At 43.8% G+C, this 26,823-nt stretch overlaps 1 protein-coding gene and 2 long non-coding RNA genes across 4 annotated transcripts in view; 1 reads left to right on the top strand and 2 right to left on the bottom strand.

Annotated features, from left to right (window-relative positions):
• Positions 1-1,882: 1,882 nt before the first annotated feature.
• Positions 1,883-6,113, bottom strand: LOC309379352. Its single transcript, XR_014172427.1, has 2 exons — positions 6,000-6,113; positions 1,883-5,837 (listed from the first exon to the last, which is right to left on the bottom strand). It is a non-coding gene; the product is annotated as an uncharacterized lncRNA (long non-coding RNA).
• LOC309379355 lies at positions 6,036-6,875 on the top strand. Its single transcript, XR_014172430.1, has 2 exons — positions 6,036-6,137; positions 6,298-6,875. It is a non-coding gene; the product is annotated as an uncharacterized lncRNA (long non-coding RNA).
• Positions 6,876-7,374: 499 nt separating this feature from the next.
• The window catches only part of NPTXR (neuronal pentraxin receptor), a 29,372-nt gene continuing 9,923 nt past the window's right edge, over positions 7,375-26,823 (bottom strand). Inside the window, exons 2-5 of one of the 2 annotated variants that reach the window (XM_081928339.1) lie at positions 10,953-11,166; positions 10,035-10,279; positions 8,814-8,993; positions 7,375-7,945 (exon numbers count right to left, since the gene is read on the bottom strand). In XM_081928339.1, the coding sequence (XP_081784465.1) occupies positions 7,721-7,945; positions 8,814-8,993; positions 10,035-10,279; positions 10,953-11,166 (864 nt within the window). In that variant the 3' untranslated portion in view covers positions 7,375-7,720. Of the gene's footprint in view, positions 7,946-8,813; positions 8,994-10,034; positions 10,280-10,952; positions 11,170-26,823 lie in introns of both variants that reach the window. The other variant, XM_081928338.1, reaches the window with a different exon arrangement.

Genomic DNA, 26,823 nt, shown 5'->3' with positions numbered 1-26,823 from the left:
AGGAAGATTAGGGTAGGGTATATAAATCCAGGAGCCATCTGTTGGTGGCTGCTTGAATTTCCATTGCTCAAAAAATAGAAGACATTGCAAGATTTACAGTCGTCCTTGTGGTGTAATAAAGTCTGGAATCTGGTGATAGGTGAGAAAACAACACACAATTGAAAAGTCTCAAAAGGATCTGAAGAACATTTCTACACCAATTAGTGGGAATTTATCACTTATGCAACTGCAAATGATCTGCAAAGTTATTGGTACTAGTGTGTTAATTTTGGACCTCATAACTGTGTTATATAAAAATTGTTCTCTGTTGATCTTATTCCGTGGTTAATATTAGATGAGTTCCTCTGTAAGGTGACAGTGAAAAAAAGTATTCTTAGATGTATATCCCATAATTGCAATTGTTAAGTCCTTTTCCTTTTTGTTACAGAATTCAATAAAACATTTAAAAAAACAAAACATCCAGGAGTCACCAGCAAATTAAAAATGGGACTTGAGGTCTGGTACCTGGATTGGTGAAGAGGATAGGAAGAGTATTCTTTTGCCTCCTCAGTAGCTGCCCTATTATGCCAGGTAAAATTATTTGCCCCTTTAGCCTGGCATTATTTACGCTGAATAGCAGCAGCCCTCCAGGGCCTATTTTCCCCATCTGATCCTTTAAAATAGACATACCAGGGATTTGAACCTCTAACATCCTGCTCTCAAAGTATGTGCACTAACATTAGCTGTCTGCCACGCACCCCACCCTGGCAACATGCTGCTGTGTGTAGGATCTAGCTACCTCACTTTCTTCAAGGATGCCAAGCATTTTCCCGTTTCTCTTTTCTCCTCACTTCAATATATACCGTATTTTTCGCTCTATAAGACACACCAGACCATAAGGCGCACCTAGATTTTGGAGGAGGAAAACAAGAAAAAAATATTCTGAATCCCAGAAGCCAGAACAGCAAGAGGGATCTGGCTTCTGGGATAGCTGCGCCAAGCCCCTGGCTGTTCTGGCTTCTGGGATAGCTGCGCCAAGCCTCTTCAGGGCAGTGGAATGAAGGCTCCCCTTGCTCGAAGAGGCTGCGCGTAGCTGAGGCAGAAGCCAGGACAGCAAGCGGGATCGCTGCCCTGGCTTATGGAATAGCAGCGTGCAGCCACTCCTGGGCAGCAGGATGAAGGCTTCCCCAGCCCAGAAGAGGCTGCGCGCGACTAAGGCAGAAGCCAGGAGAGCTTCACTGAAGGGGTGCTGCGTAGCTCTCCCTCTCTGTGCAGCGCCCCTTAAGCGAAGCGGGAGGAGGAACAGAAGGAGCCCGTTCTGTTCCTCCTCCCACTTCGCGGGACAGGCGCATCGCTGAAGGGGCGCTGCGCAGTTCTCCCTCTCTGCGCAGCACCCTTCGCTCCATAAGACGCACTCACACTTCCCCTTATTTTTTAGGAGGAAAAAAGTGTGTCTTATGGAGCAAAAAATACAGTAATTTCCTTCTTGAAAGAAAAGTGATTTCTCAAGTTTTTGTAAGTGTTGCATGGAATGTGCAAGTGCCACTCACTGTGTCTGTGTGCGCGCGTAGCGGGGAGGGGGAGTAGAAACTGTGACATCACGAACAGGGGCCATCTTAATGTTTTGCCATCAGAAGCAACAAGGCCTTTAACAGTGTGACACTTCAGCTCTCTCTAGCTCAAGTACCTGCAACTGCATTTGCTTAAATTCATCCCTCTCCTTGTTGCCTTCCTTGCTGTCAAATATATATGTAAGCTCCTTGGTGTCAGCGACCTGTATTATTATCATTAAGACCTGTAATGCACATCAATAGTGCCTTATGAAATAATCTCCTGCACCCATTATTATTATTATTCATGAAGTCTGCCATTTTACACAATACCCTCAGCATCCTAAAGAGAATCAAATACAAACACCAAAGTTTATTGTCAACCATCAAATATACAAAAAAAATACATATGACACATACATGTGTGAGCACATGTCAAATCCTGTTTAACAACTGTACAAAAGAACTAGGGGGGAGCGAGAAGGAGAGTGAGAAAGTGACCGGTAGTCTAATTATGCCCTCAGGCTTGATCACAGTGTTTTACAACTTGAACATCATTGCTTCCATCCCCTCACCGACTCCTGTTTAGTCTCCTCCCTCAGAGGGGTTTGGGTTCCCTTGGCAACAGGACAATTTGATAGCAGCTTTATATGTTATAGTTTTAGTGGGTATATCTTGCAAGACTGGTGCGTACTGACATGACACTGACAACTCCACATACACTGTGGGGAGCTAGTGTATGTGGCTCCAAATAATGTTATAATGGGATGAAATTGGGGGTTGCAATGGATGAGCTCAGGGTCCCTTCAGGCCCAGTGATGCTTGCTTGTAAGAGTGAGGTATGCCAAACTGGTTGGACTAGCATGGCTGCTGGTAATGACTCTGGTAATGTAGTCAAGAACCCTTAATGGAGAACCTGGTTAGGGAGATAGCTCTGTGTAGCTGGAGTCTTCCGGAAGAAAGAGCCATTCGTGAAGCAGGTCTTGCCTTCTCCCATGGGGTAATTCTGTACCTATGCGGAATATAAACAGTCCTAAATGTGACTCAGCTATACAGCTGCAAATAAAATGTTTGAAGTGTGTTTTAAGTGCGATATACACTAAATGGCGATGGTGAGCCTTATGGAAAATTCAATGTAGTTTTTAAAACGCTTTTTTTTAAAAAAAGCATTTTCAGAACCTTTTTTTTATATGTGTGTAGATTCCACCCCAGTCAGAACATAGAGGGCTGAGCTGTTCTCCAGGAAATCCCAGTGGTGTTGGCAGTTTCTCTGGAAATCTGATGGGGAGCAGCAAACTCTGGAGATCTGTTGATGGGTTCAGTTCTGTGAATCTCCACTTATGCTCCATCTGAATATGTGTGTAAATAAAACAGATATCACAAACTACCAATAGGTCTCTAGCGGCCTCTTTCTGAAGGAAACAAAATCCAGCAATGCTCCACCCCTGGATTTCTCGCCATTTGGAGAGTAGTAGGTTTCTGTGGCTTATACTGTATCTACCCTACATGTAACAGGAGGCAAGTGGTTATATGCTAGATCAAAGATATAACCTCCTCCAAATGTTGTTAGACTAGATGTTGTTAGCTCAGTTGGTTAGAGTGTGGTGCTGATAACATGAAGGTAGCAGGTTTGATCCCTGTAGGTAGGGAACAGCTACATATTCCTGAATTGCAAGGCGTTAGACTAGTAGATTCTCAGGGTTTCTTCCAACTCTATGAACTTCTGGAGGAGCACCACCACATATTCTTGCTCTAGATCTACTTTGCCCATTAAAAGTGCAACATATAAAGCAGTCCTTAAAGGAGGAGCCAGAAATCTATGAAACGACTTTGTCCGCTCTGCCTTCCCTCACCCCTTTTGTTCAGAGAGAGAGAGAAAGAGAAAGATCCAACGTGTTGTATCACTAGTCATGGCAAGTGGTAAGTTTAAGGTGAGGGAGGAAGCAAAATACGACACAAGCAATCACAAGATCCCCAAAGGAAAGCAAAATAACTCACAGGTGCAGTTATCAGTGGGTTCACAGGTTTCAAAACCATTGTAATATATCAGGCACTCAAAAGGCATACAGACTTCCCCAGCTACTACATTTCTGACCCGTGGCTAACCAGCCACTCTTCCAATCTCTTCCCAACGTCTTCTTTTCCACTAGAGTAGTGAAGACTCTCTCGTCAGCTGCTCAAAGAGTTATCGTAAGTCCCTCCCCCTAAGTGGCACATTGAGAATGGGGGGGTGGGAATGGCGGGGATCAGAACAGGAAAAAAGAACACAGCTAGATTAACTGCACAGACGTGGCCTCCCATCTCAGAATATGGCCTGTTCAAGGCTGACGCGCACACAGCATTTTCTTTTACAGGGTTCACACAAGGGGTGAAGGGTTATCACAGATACATCCAGCAACAAGTCACGTGGTCACCAGAGAAGCTTGAAAAAGAATCATGGCAGTCCATGGGTATTCCAGTTTGACGGTTGTCAACTAACCACTTAAAAAAACACCCAAATCCTAGCCTGGGTAGCTTTTAAAAACAGTTTTAAGTCTAGTTTCCAGAAAAGCATATTGCAAGGCTGCTTCCGCCTGCTCTGCTGCTGCTAGTAGCATTTCTTCTCATGAAGCTGTGCATCTTAAATGATTTAATGCCTTCTGTGCTTAGTACTATCCCTAGGGCCAGCAAACACCACTGGCTAAGTTCAGGCAACCCTACAAAATTCATCTTACATTTATCTGTGAACGTGTGCTGGGAGAACAATTAAACCAGACCTTTGGCAGATTAACAGTCTATGTCCTTTTAAATGTGTTTGGAGGAGAGGGGTTATTGGTTTGTTTTGCACTTGTTCTTGTTTTTTTATTTTATTTTTATATTAGTATAATAAATAAATAAACCGCCCTTCATCTGAAGATCTCAGGGCAGTTCACAAGAGAAACGTATTATGTACTTTGTGGTTTTATTCTGTATTTTTATGCTGCATTTTACAAATTTGATTAATACAAATTTATACACATTTATTTCATTTAAATTTAAATAATTAATAACAAAACAATTGGGCTTGTGGATTTGTGTGATCAAATCCAGGTTTATTTATGCGGCAATAGCTTCTTTTGACTGGTGGTACTACTGAATAATCATGCATAGGATTGTACTGTAAATACCAAGTGGTCCATGATATGCAGAGATTGGGCTGGGAGCAGCAGGATACTCTGCAAGCACTTGGGTCACTTACATCATTGCTGTTTAAGCCACAGAGGAGGAGGCACACATGGTTACCGACTCAGGATGAGAAAGGCTTGCCTTAATGAATTCAGAAGAAATATTTTGACCTTAAATGTAAACATTGCAACAGGTTGAAGGAAAAAACCAGGGAGGGAAGGAGGGAGGCAAGCTTCTTCTTCAATGCATGCTTTATGCTTGACTTGGGAAATACTTAAGTATCCACATAATTGTGACAATCAGGAAGAAGGGAAAGAGTCTTGAGGGTGCTTCCCAACCACTGCTATTTGGGGGAGGCATTCACAGAGTGGCATATTCAGGCTACACACCTAAAGCTGATTCACCTGCTTCTCGGAAAAGTAGGACTGGAAAGTGTGGAAACACGTGACATCGTGTGACCTCCCCACAAACAAATCAGAATGGATCCTCAAACATGGTTTTATGTTCTTCATACTTGCGTTCTAATCTCTCATGGTGAGAAGCCAAAGGGAGCATTTGCTGTTGCTCTTTCTGGGAAAGAGACTGGGGAGGAGATGGGAGTTATAGAACTATGAAATAATTGAGCAATGTCTAGTCCAGAGCTTTCCAAACTTTTCATGTTGGTGACACACTTTTTAGACATGCATCGTTTCGCAACACAGTAGTTCAGTTTTACCAGCAAACTAGAGGTTTAACTAACCCCTTTCCAGCCCTGGGAGGAGCGTAGGGAGCAGTTGCATGACACACCTGCACACTGCAGCCGACACACTAATGTGTCGCAACGCACAGTTTGGAAAGCTCTTGTCTAGTCTCTACTACTCATTCCCCATTTGAGTGCTTTAAGTCAATGCACCACAAGCATTGGAGAATGTATGTCATGAGCATCTAAACTAATATCTAGAAAGCCAAAACGTAGGTGCTTATCATTCTTCTGGTTTGATACTTTCCTCCCTTATTCTGCTACTCCTTTTCTCTCTTTTTCTGCCACCACTTATCTCTCTCCTTCTCTGCCTGAGGTCCAGCAGCCTGGATCTAATTGAAACCTCTGCTCAACACAGAAAATTCTAAAGTAGAGCACACCCAGCAAATGGCCATCTAGCCTCTGCTCTCACAGCGAGGAGGAGTCTCTGCACCTCCAGTGGCATCAGAAGCTGTAAATGTATGGGCTAAGATCAGGCAATAGAAGAAAAGATCCAGTGTGCCCTAGGGAAATGTTGTGTTCTTCTGGCATCTGCAGAGTTGATCAGGATTTGGGACACCTCCCCGAAGGCATCAATAGGTACCTGCCTTTATGGTTCCTTTCTTGAGCAGGGACATTGGATTGTCAGGAAGTGATCCTGCTGTGACCTATTGCCTGTTCTTATTCTCATTTACCAGAAGGCTTATAACTGTTGGAAGCAATCTACAAGGGGTCAGCACAGTGGCGTAGCATGGGTTGTCAGCACCCGGGGCAAGGCAAGTAATTTGCGCCCCCTAACCTGTGGACTTTAGCTGCGAGTGTGAGCGCGCCCCCCCCGATGTTGCGCCCGGTGCGGCCGGCCCCCTCTGCACCCCCCACGCTACACCACTGGGTCAGCAGCAGGAGAGTCGACCTGCTCATACAATTTTGTGTTGCCTAATCCATTAAGAAGCTGTGTAGCATTAGAGCTCATTTCTGCATGCAAGTCCATTGTTTGATTATTACGGCCACGTTGACACTATACATTTAAAGGACTATGGTACCACTTTAAATAGTCATGCCGTCCTGCAAAAGAATTCTGGGAGCTGTAGTTTTGGGGAAGCCATGGCTGTTTTAAATGTATGGTGTGCATGTGGCCTTCATCGCCAAATAATAGTGACTTGCCTGGGTGGAGCAGTCATCACAGATCAAAAAGACAGTGAGACTTCCCTATCATATCACACATCTCTTCCAACACCATGCTTTTGAATGGAAGCCTTTCACATGATCAGCTGTGAGTCATCAAGTGATAACACCACCAAGTGATAAGAAATCAAGTAAAAGAACATGCATGTGCGAATCAGCCCTTAGAGGAAGGGAGGAGAGGGGAAGAGCAGCTCCAGTAGATAAAGGGTTAGGTAGGAAAGTCAGAATTTTCTGATTGCCACTTATGTGTTCCCTCTTTAAAAGCTTTAATAAAGTATAAAACAATGGATTCTTTTTTTTTTAAAAAAAGAAAAAGCTGTTAAAGAATTTGGAATCTTAAGTTCCTTTAAAAATGAACAGAACTGTGCAAATCACACAGCATTTCAAATGGCTTCGTATCTGGGGTGGAATGTTGGATTATCGTAAGGAGAAGAGAACCCGAACCTAGAATTTAGGCCTTTGTTGAATTAAGGAATCTGTTGGCAAAGGGCTGCCTTACTAGTGAAGGCTAGAGATCAGAGGCCAGAAGGCAGAAAAGTCAGTGGAACTTCCTGGTGGTTGCATGCAAAGACTAAAGGAATATTGGCTTGTGTATTCCAAGACAATCAATGGCTTCTTATGGGCAAATACTGCCACTACCAAGCAAATTTTAAAGCCTTCTGCTTATCAGAGCCCCCTTATCAAATCAATGATGGCACCAGCAAAATGGGAAGGGGGGAGAAATGTTGGCAATACCAGTTCCACCAACAGTTTCCCATTCACAACATCAGCCCCTGGCCTTCATCACACTGTTGTTGGGATATGGCCTATCACTCCTTAACACACACACACACACACACACACACACACACACACACACACAGGCCTTCTTTTTGGAGGGCCTTGCCACTCACTGTATGAATCAGAAAGAGTTTTACTGAAACAATGAAAAAACACAGTGTCACAATTTTCTTTGAAGTTCAGAAGGTTTCCCTGTCCCTTGCACACATGCACACACTCACACACGCAGCTCTCTCCCCAGACCATTTCAGACTCCAGGATGTTTTTGTATGGGGATAAAGATCTCCCGTGCTGCCTCATTCCTTAAGTAGAATGGAGGAAGGGGAAGTAGCTTTCATGCTCCTTTGGTAGGGACAAGGACCTCTCACGCCTTCATCCTCTCCTCACAGACGTCAAAGCTCCACTTGGCTGCCCCTCCATGGACCTCGACCAGTTTTTCATCCCAGTGGATGATGTTGCCTCGCAGGTGGGCCGTGCAGTTGGCTAAGCCCAAGATCTCTGCCGGGGTCAGGACATGATCCCACATGTTGAACTGAGAAATTTCACCAACGAAGGCCTGAGTGGCATCAAATCTTCCACCCAATGCATCCTGTAGCATCGTGTTGGAGAAAAGGACAGACAAATAAAGGGCAGGCAATAAGAAAGAGAAGAAAAATATATACGAGAAATTGAATATGAGGCCTTCCATGGGTTCTGCTGAACTATGGGCCCTGCCACACTGCCAGTCCTCTGCAAGTAACAATGTTGGGTCAATTGGTTTCCAAGGAGTTCAGGACCCTGTTTCATTCTCATCTTTCCTTAGCAGTATGGCACAGCAAACTATGGAATAGCTTTGCTCTCTCCCCACCCTTTGCAAGTTTCTGCATGTCCAGTTTTTGCATTAAAATGCAAATTTCCAAGTGCTTCCATGCAGCCGTTTATTGTGCAAGCAATAATGCAAGCTTTGCATCACATCCACACAGCGCTATCTTCTGACACAGTACCGGTATATTAGTTTCCTGTTTAATCAAGATTCTCCACTTCTGCCTGAAATCCCCCAAGTAAAAATCAAAACAAAAATGTAGAAATTGTATATCTGAAAATGGGGGCAGTGGTGGAATATAGGGTGCCATTTGGGTGAGGGTGGCATCATGTGGGCGCTGCACAAAACTTGCGTGCTAGAGCAGCACCAAGTTCACAATAAGCTGCCATGCAGACACATTCTTAGAATTTTAAGAAACTTCTGTGGGCATTTTTTTGGAACCACAACTCTATTAAATACACACTACAAATCCAAACCAGAATCCCTGTGTGGTTATGGGCTTCAAGGACAACACATGTGACATGTCCAAGAGACCAGCTGGGGATCTCTTATACCCGAGTTGTCAAATTTTGTTCCTTTGAGCCCAAAACTTGGGCAGGTCCTTGAATTATGTTTAAGTTAACTACTGCAAAGACAATACATGGATCAGACTCACCTGCTCCTGGCCCAAGATGATCACACCATGAGGCTTGACCGGATGCCAGGATGCCAGGTTATCACCGGCCCCTCGCTCCTCCCCATTTTGATATGCTGACCATATGCCATCGCGTGTGATCCAGGTCAGGCAGATGTGGTGCCACATCCCAGACTTTAGACTCATGGGCAGCTGAGCTACCTGACAACAAAACAGAAAAGTGCCTTAAAATGTACAGTGCAAATAGGGGTTTTTTTTTGGGGGGGGGGGGTCTCTCACTGATGCCTTTTAGCATCACCTTCCCCAAAGCTGACGAGGAGCACATTATGGTCCTCTCTTATTGGCTGCAGAACAGGATTGGGTGACACATGCCTTTCTCCAAGCCCCTCTCTCTTAGGCCCTTTCCCAGTCCTGATCTATGCCATCCTTGAGTGCTCTTTCCTGAATGTGTCAACTGTGATGATTCCTCCTAGCTGGCTGGGTGGAGAGATGTGTAGGTATAAGTCTCTGATTTATACTGTCCAAAGGTAAAAGTCACATCCACTGCTCCACTCACTTTTGCCACTAGCCCCACCCCCCAGGGGCAAGCAGCCCTCCAGCCTCCTGGCACCATGCCTGAAATTTGGAAGTAGTTTGAAACCAGCTCTCTTGACCCAATGGGATGCTTCAGCCTATGCTGGTCCATCATCTTCTCGGGTGACAGGGACCAGTGCAGCACCAGCATTGCTTGCAGCAACAACATGGTCACTGTCTCCTGTTCACTATGACTCTGTCTGGAAGGAAATGTACCTGCCACTGCCACTCCCCACAATCTTGGCTGCACGTGCCAGGAGTCCTGAACCTGTGACTCTGAAAGTACTTACCAGGTGGAGTCTTTGGTTTGAACCCATTCCCTTCCACTTCATTTTAATGAGGCTGCTAAGAAGTGAGCAGGAAGGAGTCATGTATATCCAGGGCTTCCCCCCCAGCCAGAACTCACCAGAACTCAGTTCTGGCACTTCTCAGGTGGGCGCCATTGCCATTATAATAGAACAAGGGAGGTGGTGAGTTCTGGCACCTCTTTTTCTAGAAAAAATAGCACGGTATATATCTGTATCTCTCTAGATTCATTAATTACAGTTGGCTCTTGTTTTCTGAGCTAATGTCATTTTTCCTAATGGAGTGGGGCCTTTTCTCAACATAAGGAAGGTTAGTACGTGTGTCTTCCAGATGCCCATGACAAAGTCTTCCTTCCCTCCTTACCTTGTCATTGATTATCAGCTCCATGGGGTTATTTCCCCACTCCAGCAATACAAGCTCATTGGACTGTCCTGGTACCGAGTAGGAGAAAGGGGTGCCCACCCCTCCTGGGCCCTTAGATTTCAGCCACATGCAGACTGTGAAAGCATAAAGCTCAGGCAAGCTCTTCTTCATCCGTGCATACATATAGTTGTTTCGTACGGGGATGGTGACTTTGAACGCTTCTGGGTTGTTGAAGGCTGTAGTTTCTGGGTGCAAAACAGAGAAATGGGGGGGGGAGTGTCAAGAAAGAGTACAGGGGCAGCAGCTGAGAAGAACAAAAGACCACAGACTCCAGAAATTCAAGTCAGGCCTTGCCAATACTACACAACAACACCATTGCAAAAATGGGTTCCAGTTGTTATTGAACTTGGGTCATCCAATGAACCTGACCGTTCATTGACACATTGCATAATGATTGGGTAATCATTGGCAGCTTGGATGGCTCAGTTTGGTTTATTAGACTTGCATATTGCTTTACCTGCACACAAAAGTCTGAAAGCGATTTACAATGATTGTATAAGATCCAATAAAATATAATCAAACAGATGACACAATATGCAATATCAGCATTCCTTGCGTATATTTAACTCTCCCTGTGTTTATTTTAAAGGGGGTTCAGCAAGTTAAGTTTGCCAGTGGCTGCTGCTTAGTTATATTATGATGACTATATGAAACCTCCAAATTCAGAGGCAGGGTGCCATTGTGTAGTTTTTACCCCTGTGTAGATTTCAGGAAACTAATGGGCTAGTTTGTCATGCTTGGCATTCATAAATTCATGTGTCTGGAACGGACTCAGGAAATACATATCTAACAGGCAATCACATATATGTAGCAACTTTGGAGCCCTCAGATTTGGCGCTCTTCCTTGACAGGACTGACCATGCTCAAGCTCAGTGACTCGGTTCTGGAGGGCATCCAGCTCCTTCTCTACATCTTGTTGTTGCAAGTCGTGGTTGTTGGGGACAGATGACCGGTCTTTCTCCAGAGCTAAAATCTTGGAGAGGATCTGCTCCTCCAGTTCTTCCATCTTGTTATGGATTGTCTCTTGGGCTGGCACAGGAGCAGAAGTAGCATTCATTCGGGCTGGAATATCCTGCTGCGCACAAAGGAAAGATATATGATATATGGGAAACAGTGTGTGTGTGTGTGTGTGTGTGTGTAATATCTCACACAAAAAGTATCCAGGCAAAACATGTTAACGCAGCAAGAAAAACAGGGCCATGTTCTCAGGGTGTTTCCAGGCTATTGCTGTTTTGGGGTGGGATTCTATCACATACAGTGGTACCTTGGGTTAAGAACTTTGCTTCAGGATGAGAACAGAAATCGTGCTCCAGCGTCATGGCAGCAGCAGGAGGTGCTGTTAAGAACAGTTTCAGGTTAAGAACGGACCTCCAGAACGAGTTAAGTACTTAACCCGAGGTACCACTGTACTGGTAAATTTAAATTGAACAGTTACCATTGATAGGGAATTCTTGTGCAACAAACCTTCTAACTTCCCTGCAAACAAATCAGGATGAATGCCCAATAATCAGGATGAATGCCCAAAATCAGGATGAATGCCCAAAATCAGGATGAATGCCCAATAACAAAACTTTGTCTAACTTCCCTGCAAACAAATCAGGATGAATGCCCAATAATCAGGTTGTCTGGAAGTACCCTCAGAGGCCACACCATGCATTTAAAGCACATCCAACACACATTTAAAACACATCGCTTCCCCACCTCCAAAGAATCATGGGAACTGTAGTTTGTTAAGGGTGCTGGGAATTGTAGCTCTGTGAGGGAGCAGCAACCACTCGCAAGATTCTTGGGGGAAGTTGTGTGCTTTAAATGTGTATTGAATGTGCTTTAAATAGATGGTTTGGGTCACTCAAACCAAGAACCTTTCTGTCTAGGCACTGATGCCCCTTGCGGTGAACCAGACAGGTCCAGCCTGGCCAGGTGTTTCTGAGACAGAAAACAGTCCCATCTATGAGTGAGAGAGACCCTGATTCAATCTCTGACACCCCCATCTAAATGGGTCACGTAATAGCAGGTGATGAGCGAGTCCTCTGCCTGAGGTTCCCATGAGCCACAGTCAGTCAGAGAAGGCAAACCTGATCTAGATGGGCTGCTGGTCTGGCTGTACTAAATAGCTTCATACAGCTTAGAGACTGGAGGAGGAAGAAGTTATTGTTAAGGGTTTTATTTTTAGCCGCCTTGGAAGCTTTGATTACAGTAAAAGTCAGCAACCATCACTCGAAACTCAAACAAGCTCCGTATCTCTCCCTTGAAGAGTTTTCTTATACAACATGGAACGTGTCTGTATAATGACTCTTCCTTGTCTTTCCACGGGATTCAATATGGAGAATTGAGTCAGTGGGACTCCGTTCTCTCAAAGGACACTTTTCTCGTAAAAAAGAAAGAAAGGAGCAGTCAGGCATGGAGAGAAACGGGATCCCAGTTTTTCCCTAATGAGGATGAAGAAGTGTGCCTTTTTTCTGCCGCTTCGAGGCAACGCCTGTCATTTTGACATTACATAGTAGTTCTGTAATCCTCTTAGAGCTCTATGAACTGTGTGAGTCTGTGTGCTGAGAGGTCACAGCAGGTATTACACAGCTACGGCAGGGAGCAGCACCCACAGCTGGAGGCAAGTCCTCCTTATTGTCCGCCCATGCCAACCTGCCAGGGCGCTTGTGCAAAGGGAATCCCAGGTTTTATTTTTTTTTAATATAATTTTTATTAAGTTTATAATATACAAAATTCAGATTCCAAATACATGTTTCCATAAATCTAGTGGACTCCCCCCCTCTTCCGGACTCTGCATTCTCTGTAAAACCAAAACCTCAGCAATTTGTTGACTTATTTTAAACATAATATATATCTTCCATTTTATCGTGTTATCTGGTCTCTAGACATTTCAATCCGAACCCATTAATTTTTAGTTTCAACACAATAAAATTATTTCATTACACCACTTCTGTCTTGTTGTGCCTTATTTACCAATTCAAAGATTTACCGATACTGAAGCTATAATTTCCTAGAAAGAAGCATTTTTTAGCATTCATACAATTTATAATGCTTTTTCAAATAGTCCTTAAATTTTTCCCAAACTTCCTCCGTTTCTTCTTCTCCCGAGTCTCGAATTCTGCCAGTCATTTCAGCCAGTTCCATATAATCCATCAGCTGCGTCTGCCATTCTTCCAGTGTGGGTAGATTTTGTGTCTTCCAGTGCTTTGCCATCAAGATCCTTGCTGCTGTAGTAGCGTACATAAAAAAAGTTCTATCTTTCTTAGCCACCCTCTGGTCTACCATGCCCAGGAGGAAGGCCTCCGGTTTCTTGGGTAAGGTAAGTCTAAGCACCTTTTTTAGTTCATTATGTATCATCTCCCAGAAGGCCTTCACCTTGGGGCAGGTCCACCAGAGGTGTAGAAATGTCCTTCCTCCTCTTTACATTTCCAACATTTATTATCAGACAGGTGATATATCTTTGCAAGCTTGACTGGGGTCATGTACCACCGGTATGTCATTTTCATAATATTTTCCTTCAAGGCACTACATGCCGTGAATTTCATTCCGGTGTTCCATAACCTTTCCCAGTCTTCAAACATAATGTTGTGCCCCAAGTCCTGCGCCCACTTTATCATGGAGGATTTAACAATCTCATCCTGTGTATTCCATTTAAGCAGCAAGTTGTACATTCTCGAAATTAACTTAGATTTTGGCTCAAGCAACTCTGTCTCTAGTTTCGATTTTTCCTCCTGGAAACCCACTTTTTTGTCCGCTTTAAAAACTTCCTGGATTTGAGCATAATGCAACCAATCTCGCACCTTGTTTTTTAACTTTTCCATACTCTGCAACCTCCATTTATCTCCAATTTTTTCAATTATTTCCCAATATTTAGGCCAGTGGGCCTCCATATTGAGTCTTTTACGTGCTTTGGCCTCCATCGGTGAGAGCCACCTCGGAGTTTTATTCTCCAATAAGTCTTTATATTTTGACCAGACCATAAAAATTGCCCTTCTGACGATATGGTTTTTAAACGATTTATGAACTTTAACCTTGTCGTACCACAAATATGCATGCCACCCAAAAGCATTATCAAATCCCTCCAGGTCGAGGACATCGGTGTTCTCCAACAAAATCCAATCCTTCAACCAGCAGAGGGCTGCAGATTCATAATATAACTTCAAGTCCGGCAGGGCAAACCCCCCTCTTTCTTTCGCATCTGTTAGTATTTTAAACTTTATTCGGGGCTTTTTGCCCTGCCAGACAAATTTAGACATATCCCTTTGCCATTTTCCAAAACATTCCACCTTATCCACGATCTGGAGGGCCTGAAACAAAAATAGCATTTTCGGCAATACATTCATCTTTATAGCAGCTATTCTACCCAACAAGGAAAGTTTCAGTCTTGACCATGTTTCCAAGTCTCTTTTGATCTCTGACCAACATTTCTCATAATTGTCCTTAAACAAATTCAAATTTTTGGAGGTCAGGTACACCCCTAAGTACTTTACTTTTTTAACCACATTTAGTTCTGTTTCTTTTCTGAACTCCTCTATTTCAGTAGTTGTCAAGTTTTTTGCTAAAACTTTAGTTTTTTGTTTATTCAACTTGAATCCCGCCAACCGACCAAAATCAGAAATTAATTCTAACGCTCTTTTAGTACTAGAGGCTGGCTCCTGTAATGTTAATACCAAGTCATCTGCAAATGCTTTTAGTTTATATTGTTTCTCTCCGACCACAATTCCCTGTGCCAACCGGTCATTTCTAATCATATTCAATAGCACCTCCAGGACTGAAATAAACAACAGAGGAGATAGAGGGCACCCCTGTCGTGTCCCTTTTTCAATTTTGAACTCCTCTGTCACCACGTTGTTTACTATCAATTTAGCTTTTTGTTCTGAATAAATTGCTTCTATTCCGTTTTCAAACCCCCGCCCTACTCCCATCCTTTCCAAATTTTTCTTCATAAACATCTAAGAAATGTTGTCAAAGGCTTTCTCCGCATCAATAAAAATCAACACCGCTCTTGTATTTGAGTTAATCTGTAAAAATTCCAAAATGTCAATGATGTTTCTTGTGTTATCAAATAAATGTCTGCCAGGGAGAAAGCCTGCTTGGTCCTTATGAATCACTTCATTTAATACTTTCTTAAACCTACTTGCCAAAATGTCAGCAAAAATTTTGTAATCCACATTTAGGAGTGAGATAGGACGGTAGTTTTTAAGTTGAGTTTTTTCAGTTTCTGATTTTAATATCAACGTGATGAAAGCTTCTTTCCACGTTTCCGGTGCCTTCCTCCCCTCCATAATCTGGTTACAAACTTCCAACAATGGTTGTATCAATGAATCCTTCAATGCCTTGTAATATTTGGAAGTAAGTCCATCAGGTCCCGGAGACTTGCCCAGTTGGAGGTTCTGAATGGCGCATTCAATTTCTTGGATTGTAATATTACAGTTCAGGGTTGCTCTCATTTCCTGGGGTATTTTTTGTAATCCATTAGTTGTGACAAATTGGTCCACCTCCGAGCCTTTTTGTGGCCTTTGTGAATAAAGTTCTTTGAAATATCTCTGGAAACACTTTCTAATTTCCTCGGGTTTCTGAACCATTCTCCCTTCAATCTCTAGATTTGTAACTGTGTTAAGCTTTTGTCTCTTTTTCAACTGCCAAGCCAACAACTTCCCGCACTTGTTAGCAGATTCAAAGGATCTTTGTTTCATTTGTTTAATTTTCCATTCCACCTCTTGATTTATCAGTTTCGAATATTGTGCCTGGAAAAACTTCCCTTCTCTCAATACTTCCTTTGATTTAGGCCTGGATCTCAGTTTTTTCTCTCCTTCTCTTATTTTCTCCAAAATCTTCTCCTTCTTTTCATTCCAGAGCCTTTTTTTAATCGTGTTCTGCTGTATTAGAAACCCTCTCATAACTGCTTTACTTGCGTCCCAGATTGTTCTTTTTTCCACGTTTGTCTTTAAGTTTATTTCAAAATAATCCTTTAAAACTTTTTGGGCCTTCTTAACAATCTCCTGATCTCTTAACAAAGCGTCATTCATTCTCCATCTGAAAGATCCGGTTGTATTTAATCTCAATTCCATTCTCAAGGCGTTGTGGTCGGAGCAGGTTTTTGGGCAGATTTCCACTTTTCTAGTCTTAGGTGCCAGCCCTCTAGTAATCCATATTTGGTCGATTCGCGTCCATGTCATGTGGGCCTCAGAAAAGAAAGTTCCTTCTTTCCCTAGAGGGTTCTTGATCCTCCATATGTCAATCAAATCCAAATTGTCAGTCATTTCGAAAAAGGTTTTTGGTAGTCTGCCGTCTTTCGTTATATTAGCACTTTGCGACTTATCCATGTTCACTGAGGCGACTCCGTTCATATCTCCCAACATGATAATGTTGTTGTAATCCATATAGTCCAGCATAGTCTCATGCAGCTTCTTAAAAAATTCCGATTTTCCATCATTTGGGGCGTATATTCCTAGAATTAAAAACTTTTCTCCTTGTGTCTGAATTTCAATTGCCAAAATTCTACCCTGTTCATCTTTGAATACAAATTTTGGTGACAAGTTCTCCTTTGCATATATCACCACTCCTCTTTTCTTAACTTTGTCCGATGAGATAAATTCTTGGCCTAGCCTTTTGTTAATTAACACTTTTCTGTGGAGTCTTGTCACATGTGTTTCTTGCAGGCAAATAATGTCTAATTGTTCTTTTTTCAAAATATGAAATACTTTTCTCCGTTTTTCTGGAGAATTCCCGCCATTTATGTTCCAACTAAGAAGCTGTAGAGACATCCTGGTCTACTTCTTGAATATCACAGTTGGGTATCCAATTTGTCCTCCGTTCCCGAAGGCTGTGGTGCCGGTCCGCCTCCAGATGGTACAGGTCTTGGTGGTGATCCCGGTGGTGGAGGCCAGGAATCTACAGCTCTCTTTTGGAGGTCCTCCTCGTTGTCGTGTAGGAACTTCTGGTGGTCCTCTGGTGTTTTAATTCTTACCTTCTTTCCTTTATAAGTGAATGATAGACCTTGAGGAAATTCCCACCTGTAAGGGATTGCGTTGTACCTTAACAATTTAGCCAAGTCTGTATATGAGGCTCTAAGGTCCAGCAGATATTTAGGAATATCTCTATAAATTTCTGCCCTTTTGCCTTCAACTTCCAGAGATTTTTTAAAATGTTGGCCTAATATCTTGTCTCTTTCCTCTCTTGTTCTCAAACAAACCAAACAGTCTCTGGACTTGTCTTTCTTAACCGATCTTCCCAATCTGAAGGCCGTCACAATTTTGAAGTCTTTATCTTCCTCAACCCCCCAAAATTTAGAAAACAACTGCGTCAAAAATTCCTCTAGGTTGCCCTGCTCCAGCTCTGGGACGGCCCTCAGCCTAAGATTACATTCCTTACTTTTCAGTTCCACCATTGACAGGTAGGCTTGCTGTTCTCCTACCTGTCTTTTCAGAGGTCTTACTTCCCCTTTGATCTCCTCCACCTTTTTGCACGCTTGCTCAGCTTTTTGATTGGCTTCCGCAGCTAATTTGTAGTTCTCCGCCGTAGCTCCTTGCAATTTCTCAATAGCCTGAGTATGCTGGGAAACCTGATCTGTTAACTTGCTGATAGTAGATGTAGCTCTGTCAATTTTAGATGACTGATCGTCCACCTTCTTATTCAAAAGTGCCAGTTGTTCCAAAATTTGTTTCAAGACTGGATCAGTTCCTCCAGTTGCCATATCTTCTGTTGCAAGCGTTTCAACTTCTTCCTCCTGCGCCGTCAGCACAGTTGGTACCGAAGATCTGCGTTGATGAGTCAACGTTGTTTGAACAAGCTGCCCAGCTCTCTTATCTTTTTTCTTTTCTTTAGCTTCCTCAGCTAAAGCTTCCTTAGCTTTAGATGCTCTTGTTTTCCCTGGGCCACTCATTCCCCAGCTGCCTCTGTTCAAGGTCAAATAGTCTTTCAATCCATGAGAAAGGCAAGTCCAGAATGTAAACAATTAAACCACAAAAAAATCCCAATAAGGTACAGTTCCCAGACCTCTATGTCTCCGCAAATCCACTAGGGGGGGTTTTCATAAGAAAGAAAGTTTCTTTTCCACCATCAAAGTTCCTATTTCAACTTTTATAGTCCCCAAGTTCGAAAAGGAGGCTTTCAGATAGTTCTGTTTCAAAATAGTGCCACAAGGTAGCAGAAAGGTTCCAATATCAGTATTAAAGCGATAGTGTATCCATCAATGCAACAATTTGTACTTAAGAAAAAGTTTCAGCAGCCTGACAGTAGTCCTTTGCAACACTGGCAGTCCGATAGCTCGGTTATCTCCTTCAATTCCACGTCACTTCACAATAAGGGGAAGATTCCTTAGCGCAATAAACCAAAAGATTTAATCCTTCAATCTTTTTAATTTCTAGAAGAACACAGTCTGTTAATGCCCCTTCATACTAATTTCAAAGTCTCTTTTAAACGCTTCAGCCCACCTCGGGTTCTTTGCTTTGCTCTGATTAGCAGGACCGGGAGACGGACTTCCTGTTACTCGCCTCCCGTTTTCAGCCGAATTAAATGAATTTAAATCAATCTTTAGTACCCCTTACTCACGGGTAAATTGCAGCCAATTCCGATGATTTTCAAGAAGAAAGGTCGACGCTCATCAGCAACAGCAGCGCGGCTTCACTTCCGCGAAAAGAGCGATGAACTCACAGCGCCGCTCCCCCTTTCACGTTCCGGAGCCTCTTACGAGGTCCCTTCCTCGTTTCTGGGGGGGCTTCTGGCACCCGCCGAGTCCCACGGCCGCAGGCTCGCTCTGCCTACGGTTTGTCTTAATGGGTCTCCGCTTTGCCGCAGCGGACGACCCTTTTTCGCGGAGCCCCTCTTCACTGGGTAAAGAGGACCGCCATTGCCGTTTTGCGCCGCCTCCGGAAGTTGGGAATCCCAGGTTTTAAAGCTAAAGGTTTGTGTTCTGTCCACCAGTGGCAAGTGTGATGAATTCAATGCTGTTTCCATGCTGGGATTAGGTGCATCCTTTCAACACACCCAAACTCTATCAACCTTTAAGACAAACAGCCATGCCTTTGGGTAGAAATGACTACTGTACCATTTACACTATGGCAGTGGCGTACCACGCATTGCCAGCACCCGGGGCAAGGCAAGGATTGCACCCCCTAACCTCATTGCGGGTATTGTGCAGGAGGCAACAGGCAGACTTCGCTCACTTGCACCCCTGAAATGGCACCTCCTGTTTCTCCAAAGACAGTCCTGGGTTGGCTGGCAGGGAAATCTGCCTGATCAGAAGGTCCTGCTTGCTTGAGAAAAGCACTCCTCTGGATCAAGTGTCATTTGTGGGAGAAAGAAAGCTTACATTTTCTGTGACTTGTAAAACCACATAGATCACTGCCCAGAAAACACCGAGCGGTATATAAACAGGTAAGCAAGCTGTGCTCAGAGAGCTTATCTGAGAGTATACACACACCATATATTTGAAGGCCATTTAAAGCTCATGACTTCCCCCAAAGGATCCTGGGAACTGTAGTTTGCTAAGGGTGCTGGGGATTGTAGCCCTGTGGGGTGAACTACAGTTCCCAGAATTCTTGGGGGGGGGGGGAATCATGTGCTTTCAGTCTGGAGCTTGCCTTTCCTCCTGGGCTGTGCTTGGGGGTTTTGGTGGAAGAACGGAGTCAGGAAGTTCCCATGATCTAAGGAAGAGGAGAGAAGGGAGGCATGACTCAAGTAGTCATGCAAGGCAAGGAGAGTGCAAAAGAGAAGGGATGGAGAGAAGCAAGGGAGGAGAGGCAAGGGGGAAGGGGCCTTCTCTCCTCCCCATGACATTTCACAGGCCATTAGTCATTGCCTATTCCTCATTGTTGCCATCAGGACGAACCTTAGCCTTTTTGCCAGCCTGTGTGAGTGGAGAGACGTGAAAGCCAAAAGGTTTGGGGGAGATCTCGTATTTGAGGACTCCCTGTTGTGCTCATTTATTACAGCGAAAGCTCATCAAAGGAAACAGGCCTATTATTCCACCACATTTCTGCCCTTTGATGAGGTGCTCCTAGAGCCCTTGCCTCCTAATTACTGCTACGGCTGCTTATCTCATCATTATTTCAGGCTGTGTTCCCTCTTATGCCAAGTGAAAAAGCAAGAAGCCCCCCTGCCTGTAATTCCTCATAAGTTAATAGGGTACATCCATTGAAAACCGTGTTTTGTCTGTTATGGAGGTGGTGCTTTCTAAAGGGAACTCAGGTTGCAAAACTGAGCCTCCACAAAGGAGGCGGTGAGCCTGGAGGCAGAAAAGGTTTCAGCCCACTCTGAGTAAGTTGCTCACCTGAAATGTTCAGGGGTGCTGTAACTTCTGCCCCGCCCTGCAGACTTATTGTCAAGAGGATACCCACAAAACTGTTGGGTTCCCCATCTCAGGGGAGAGGATATTCACAAAACTATTGGGTTCCCCATCTCAGCATTATTTTACCGTGCTCCTTGGATGCTCGCCCTTTTGATTCTAGGAATCCAAAAATGTACACCTGAAGAAGAGGCTCCCTGGTGTGAAATGTGTATGTGAAAGACAAACTCATGCTCAGCTCTTGCACTCCCAAGTTGGCCTGAGATGAGGTCATTGCGCTAAAGGCCTCTAGATAATCACAGCTTAATTCATTACTTGGGGAGAGGCCATCTGAGAGTATGACCAGCTCAGGTGAGCTGAGCGGCAAGGAGGAAAAACGTGCTAGTTCAGAAACGGCCTGCGTTGTCAACTGTGCTTTACTTTCTCTGCCCTCACCTCTCAATCCAGGTAACACAGTTTCCTCAGTTGCCTGTTTATCTTGCTTTTATGTAAGTGATCTGTGTCAGTTGCTTGCTGCTTGCTGCCTTCCAGATGCTTTTATGTCTGCCCTAGTTTCCCAGCTGAACTTTCTAAATACCTTTTGCAACTATGGATACTCGGGAAATGAATTGTTTCATTTCTATCCTGTCCTTCTCCCTTCCGTGGGCCCAAGGCAAGTTACACATTCAATGGAACACTCTATCCATTAAAACAATGTAAGAATCGGAAATGAAGCACCATAAAACCCTTTAGTGTAGCAAAATCAAAACCATCTCAGAGGGGAAGGAGCTCCACAACTGCAGTGCAGCCATGAAGAAGGTCCTATCCTTTGTAGCTACCAACCTAATTCCTAAAGAAGGCAGTATTGGTGTCCTACCAGGGCTGTTTTAGCAGAGGGCCTGAATAATCTACATGAACATGCACTGCATGATGAGGATCTTGGCTGTAGATAGTTGAGCTCTATGTTGTGGTTCACCATAGGAGCTCACTGGAAGGGGAGGGGGAAGAAGAGGAAGAATAACTTTATTCATTTCACATAATTTATGCACCACTTGATTGTAAAAAACCTCAGTGGTTTACAAAGAAGAAGAAGAAGAAGAAGAAGAAGAAGAAGAAGAAGAAGAAGAAGAAGAAGAAGAAGAAGAAGAAGAAGAGGAGGAGCAGCTGGAGGACAGTGGGTGAGCCAAGGAAGTGACGAAGTCTGGTGGAAGGAGATTCTTAGTTGATGACTGTAACAGCTGTCAGCATCTATTGCTATACAATCACCCAGAGGCTTCTGAGTATGAGGATACTATCATTCATGAGCTCATGTGTGAACCAAGGCTGCAGCTTCCTGAGAGTCAGTCCTGTTGGACCACTGTGTGTCTCCATTGTGATCACTGCTACGTGTGGAATGGAGACATATGTCTGACACATGAAGTAAAGATGTGCTCTGGAGACGCAGTTGCCCAAGGCTCATGTGCATTCTCAATGACACGCTTCCCTGCCATATATGTGGCACAGAGACATGTGAACAAATGGGAGCTTGTTTTTCCTGTAAGATGGGAAGCAGCCCTCAACAAGTAAAAGAGAAATTATTTGGATTTGCTTGGCATCTGTTATGCCGCATGTAACATTTATAGGGCTGGTTATGTAAGTGTGCTGAGCAGTAGATGCTGCAAGCACATTGATTCATTTTTAGCCTCATCTCCACTTTAACTTTGGAAGTTCAGGGCAGTTTACATGGAGTTCCCAGGGAGATTCCCATCCTGGAAGATCCAGGATAGACCTATTTCACTTTAACAATGAAACAGCACCACATGTCCTCAGACCATGTTCCCAAATGTGGTTGAGACAGAGCATAAGAAGATAAGAGCCTGATACATCAGGCCAATGGTGCATCTAGCTTGGCATTCTGTTTTTACAGTGACCCATACAAAACCCTCAAGCAGGACCTGGGCACAGGAGCCCTCTCCCCTCCTGTGTTTTCCAGCAACTGGTATTCAGAAGCATTATTGCCCCTGGCTGTGGAGGGAGAGCATAGCCATAATGGTCAGTAGCCTTGGTAGCCTTATCCTCCATAACTTTGTCTAATTCTCTTTTGGAGCCATCCAAATTGGTGGCCATCACTGCCTCCTGAGAAAGCGAGGACCATGGTTTAACTATGTGCTGTGTGAAGAAGTACAATACTTTGCTAATATATCTGTTAACATACCATTCTGTTTCCTTGGATGCCCGTGTTAAAAGTGTGTGTGATGTATGAAGTGGCCTTGAGACTCTGAGGAAGCTATAATCCTTGTTCACACATGAGCTTATCCATGACCTTTCCACATCATCAGAAGGCACAGGGTGACTGCAACAGCTATCGATTTTGATAGGAGTTGCAACTGTTCATTCACCATGAGCCCCTTTCCAGACATTTTGCACTGCTTTCAGGGGTTACAGAGCTTAGCTCCAGAACTTATTTGCTTAGCCCTCCAAGCTATTCTACGTACCAGAGCTCAGTCTGGGAACATTTAAATTAATAATGAAGGACTAGAGCAATCCTGCAGGGAGTGCACACAAGTTCATTGCTCTGACACTACACTGCTCAGCACACAAATAGTCCACTCCTGAGCAGGTATTTGTGAGCCAGCTCTCAGCTCTAGCTGTTAAACTCCTGTATCGCAGGGGGCTGAATTAGAAGACCCTTGGGGTGCCTTCCAACTCTACAATTCTATGAGTTTAAGCAACGCAATGTGGAGGGGGACCCAATTTCCTACTGAATTGGGTTCCTGTCCTGGGTCTTTGTTTTGCCTTGTTTGACCCTGAATGAATAAAGACAAACTTGCAAGCTTTTTATTCAGCAAGAGTTGGGCGCCATTAGATGATCTTTCCACTCACTCCAACTCCATCTTACTAAGATGAAGAGCTACATTGTTCCTGGACCCATGGAAACTGGCTGAATTCCCCCCTCCAGTTCTCTAAAATCAAGGAACACTTTTGTGATTAATCATATCAAGGTTTTCAAAAGTGATGTCGGAACCAAACCATCGCCTCTGTAGGGAAAATAAGGCATGGAGTGTACTGTGGAGAACAAAAGGGTTTGGATGGTGCCCTTTCCAAAAAGAGAAAATTAACAGGAAAACGCTTCATCAGGAAACAAGAGGAGGGCAATTGTGCTCCTTTATCCCCGTGCCTCTGTGGGGAGCAAAGAAGAAGAAGAAGCTTCAATTGCAATTATGACAACTGAATCATCGGCATTAACAAGTGATATGTGAGGTCATTGGCTCTCTCCTGCCTGGTTCGAACCCTGGATTGGTTTCTTTGGTGAGTGGCACTGTTCTAGTTTTAATTCACTCAACGCCCACGACTCATGCTGTGTCCCCGAGAGGCTGTTCCTCATTGTATTAAATTAGCTGGCCACTGGGGAGATGCTTCCGGGTCTCCACACACACCTTCGCTCTGCTTTGCTTTTGTCCCCATTACATCTGGGCTTTTTCCCTGCAGGATATGAGATGCACAGAATGTGGCCTGTTCAAATGCCATCCAGGTAGAGAATAGAGAGATCCACAAAGAAAAGAGACAATTGGGAGAACTGAGCAGTGACAGGGACAGATGAAGAGGAAGGATAAAAAAAAAGTCATTATCCCTGCCCTCCCTTTGGGAATGGCAAAGGGAGACATGATTCCTGATAAGAGCTCATGTTTGCAGATGGTTCAATTGTGTTGCCTGCTGGTGGCCTGGACCTGCTTTCTCCCTTTTTTTGTTTTGCTATTGATGCTGCCAAGCGACTGGAAAGGTTTTCTGATCCATGGAGTCTGGCTGGTTTTGACAAAGGGTGCAGAGATACTGTCTGCTGCACCCTTTGATTGTTCCAGTTCTGGATTTAAATGCCATGTCCCTGTTTTTCATGTATGACTCCATCTGTTAATAGAAAAAAGGGTTTTTCGCTTTTGTTACTCTTGTTAGCGTCAAGGCAATCTGTCCTACATCGAATAATGAAAGGCTTCTTTACCTCCACCCTATCTCATTCCGTTTTCTGTCTCTGTAATCTCTCTTTTCCCTTTCTCATTTCTGTCATTGCCCTTACTAAATGAATTTCTTGCTCCTATACAGTTCATTTTTCTTCCTTCTGCTCTCCAGTATCCCAATTTCCTATCATTATTAAGGAATTACAGTCCTGGCTCTTACACTGCCAAGGAGATGAACAAGATTTGTGCCTACATATTCCAAGTATTCGTGTTATGCCACCAAAGATTACTTCTCCCTTCGTGATAGCTGCAAGGGAAATTCTATCAACTTTCCCTGCTTTTCCTGAGAGCTGAATCAATTTGGGCAGGTCTAAACACTGCCCTTTAATGGCACCCAAAACATGCCATTGGAGACTGATGTTTCAAGTCCACATTGTGGTTTTACACCCTCCCAGCTCTGCCCCAGTGCCAGCAAACATAGAACAACAAATGGTTGAGAACGAAAGAATGATCTATAAATTTAGATTACAGTATATTAATTTGCTCCAGTGAGCTTATGGCTAGTGACCAAAGGCCCAGAATCACACCAAAAGAAAGTGAATTGAAAATTCATTAAAAATTATTGGCAAATTGTGGAAAGTTGTAAATAGTAATGAAAGCTAACTATATAAAAATGCTTACATTAATAAATGAAACAAGTACTGTGAGCACTAAACAAAGGAAATATATGAAGAAATTATAAACGAAAAATGAAATACAAGAAAACAATTATCCTTCTAAACACCCTCCCTACGTCCTGTTAACCGAAAAGCAATAGGAAAGTTTCATTCTCTTATAAAGACATTCTAAAACAATGTAGGAAAAGTTACTTAAGATATTAAAGTAAGAGACAATGGGCTTCATGGAATAATGAGTCAAAGGTCCATATCTACCAGACTTGGTGTGGTGAGGTCAACCTGTTCCCACTGGAAGATTCTCGAGCAAAAATAATCCATGAGGATTAGGTAAAAAAAAAAAAAAAAGGAGAACCCTAAGAAAAATCTAGGCTCTATGAGATCTATCCTGACAGTACAAGTCCCCTCTTAGCACAGAAATTTTTCCCAAAGAAATGCAAAAAGCACAGATCTACTCTCTATCTCCCAAGCCTCAGCACTCGTCCTATTAAATCAGTACAGTAGTACCTCGGGTTACATATGCTTCAGGTTACAGACGCTTCACGTTACAGACTCCACTAACCCAGAAATAGTACCTTGGATTAAGAACTTTGCTTCAGGATGAGAACAGAAATCGTGCTCTGGTGGCGCAGTGGCACCGGGAGGCCTCATTCGCTAAAGTGGTGCTTTAGATTAAGAACAGTTTCAGGTTAAGAACGGACCTCCGGAATGAATTAAACACTCAACCCGAGGTACCACTGTATATGTAAATACAGCTACCAGCAGAAGAGACCACAGGGTAACATTAAATTCCAAAAATTCTGGTGGTATAGAATCTATTCCCAGTCCTTTTCTATTTCTTAACTGGCAGTCAACTAATTACTCCCCTTTGTGAAGCTTGTTTCACCTTTTTCAGATGGACATGGAAGTGTACCACTTTCTACAAAGGGAGATGCTCTTATTATGAGTTGAGCCAAATTGGCAGGTAACAATGTACACCCAGCAGCTCCCATTGCATTTCCAGCAGAGAGATTATTAATAAATCCCAGCATTCTGGGCAAATGGGAACTGACTGTGTGATTTTGCAAATTCAGACATAACAATTGCCCAGGGACTGAGCAATGTTTGGAGGCTGAATTCCCCAAGCAAAGCTGGAAAGCTTTTTGCACCTTGATGAGGATGGTACATGTCAGATATTTCACCCTCAGCTGAGTCTGCTCTGTAAATCACCAGGGAGTTTTGAGCTCTCCAGATCTCATGGCCTAAAGCCTTTTTTCTCTCCTATGCCCAATTATCTTATTGAAACCAATGTGGGTTGGGTGGTATTTATCAGAGAATATTTACGGGGGGAGGAGGAAAATGTTCAGAATGCATATTTTTAAAAGCTGTTGGGTGATCTCATAATTTCCCATCTGCTGAAGCGAGGGCGGGGTGTGGGGATTTGTGTATGATTCTTGGCTGCCTAGCCATCAGAAAGATTGAAAGATGCCAGGTAATATTAATCATGTGAAATGTCAACGTCTGGAGTGGGGGGAAAGCGGGGGGGAGGGGAGAGAGAAAAGCACTCTCTGCTTTTGCAATATGTGAGTCTACTTAGGTAAAGGGTAAAGGGACCCCTGACCATTAGATCCAGTCGTGACCGACTCTGGGGCTGTGGCGCTCATCTCACTTTATTGGCCGAGGGAGCCGGCATACAGCTTCCGCGTCATGTGGCCAGCATGACTAAGCCACTTCTGGCGAACCAGAGCAGCACACAGAAATGCCGTTTACCTTCCCGCTGGAGCGGTACCTATTTATCTACTTGCACTTTGACGTGCTTTCGAACTGCTAGGTTGGCAGGAGCAGGGACCGAGCAACAGGAGCTTACCCCGTCACGGGCATTCGAACCG

Source organism: Podarcis melisellensis, assembly GCF_964234715.1.
Source record: "Podarcis melisellensis genome assembly, chromosome: 10".
NCBI classification, from domain to species: domain Eukaryota; kingdom Metazoa; phylum Chordata; class Lepidosauria; order Squamata; family Lacertidae; genus Podarcis; species Podarcis melisellensis.
The sequence above is the reverse complement of the archived record's forward strand: the minus strand, read 5'-3'. Positions and strand labels throughout refer to the sequence as shown.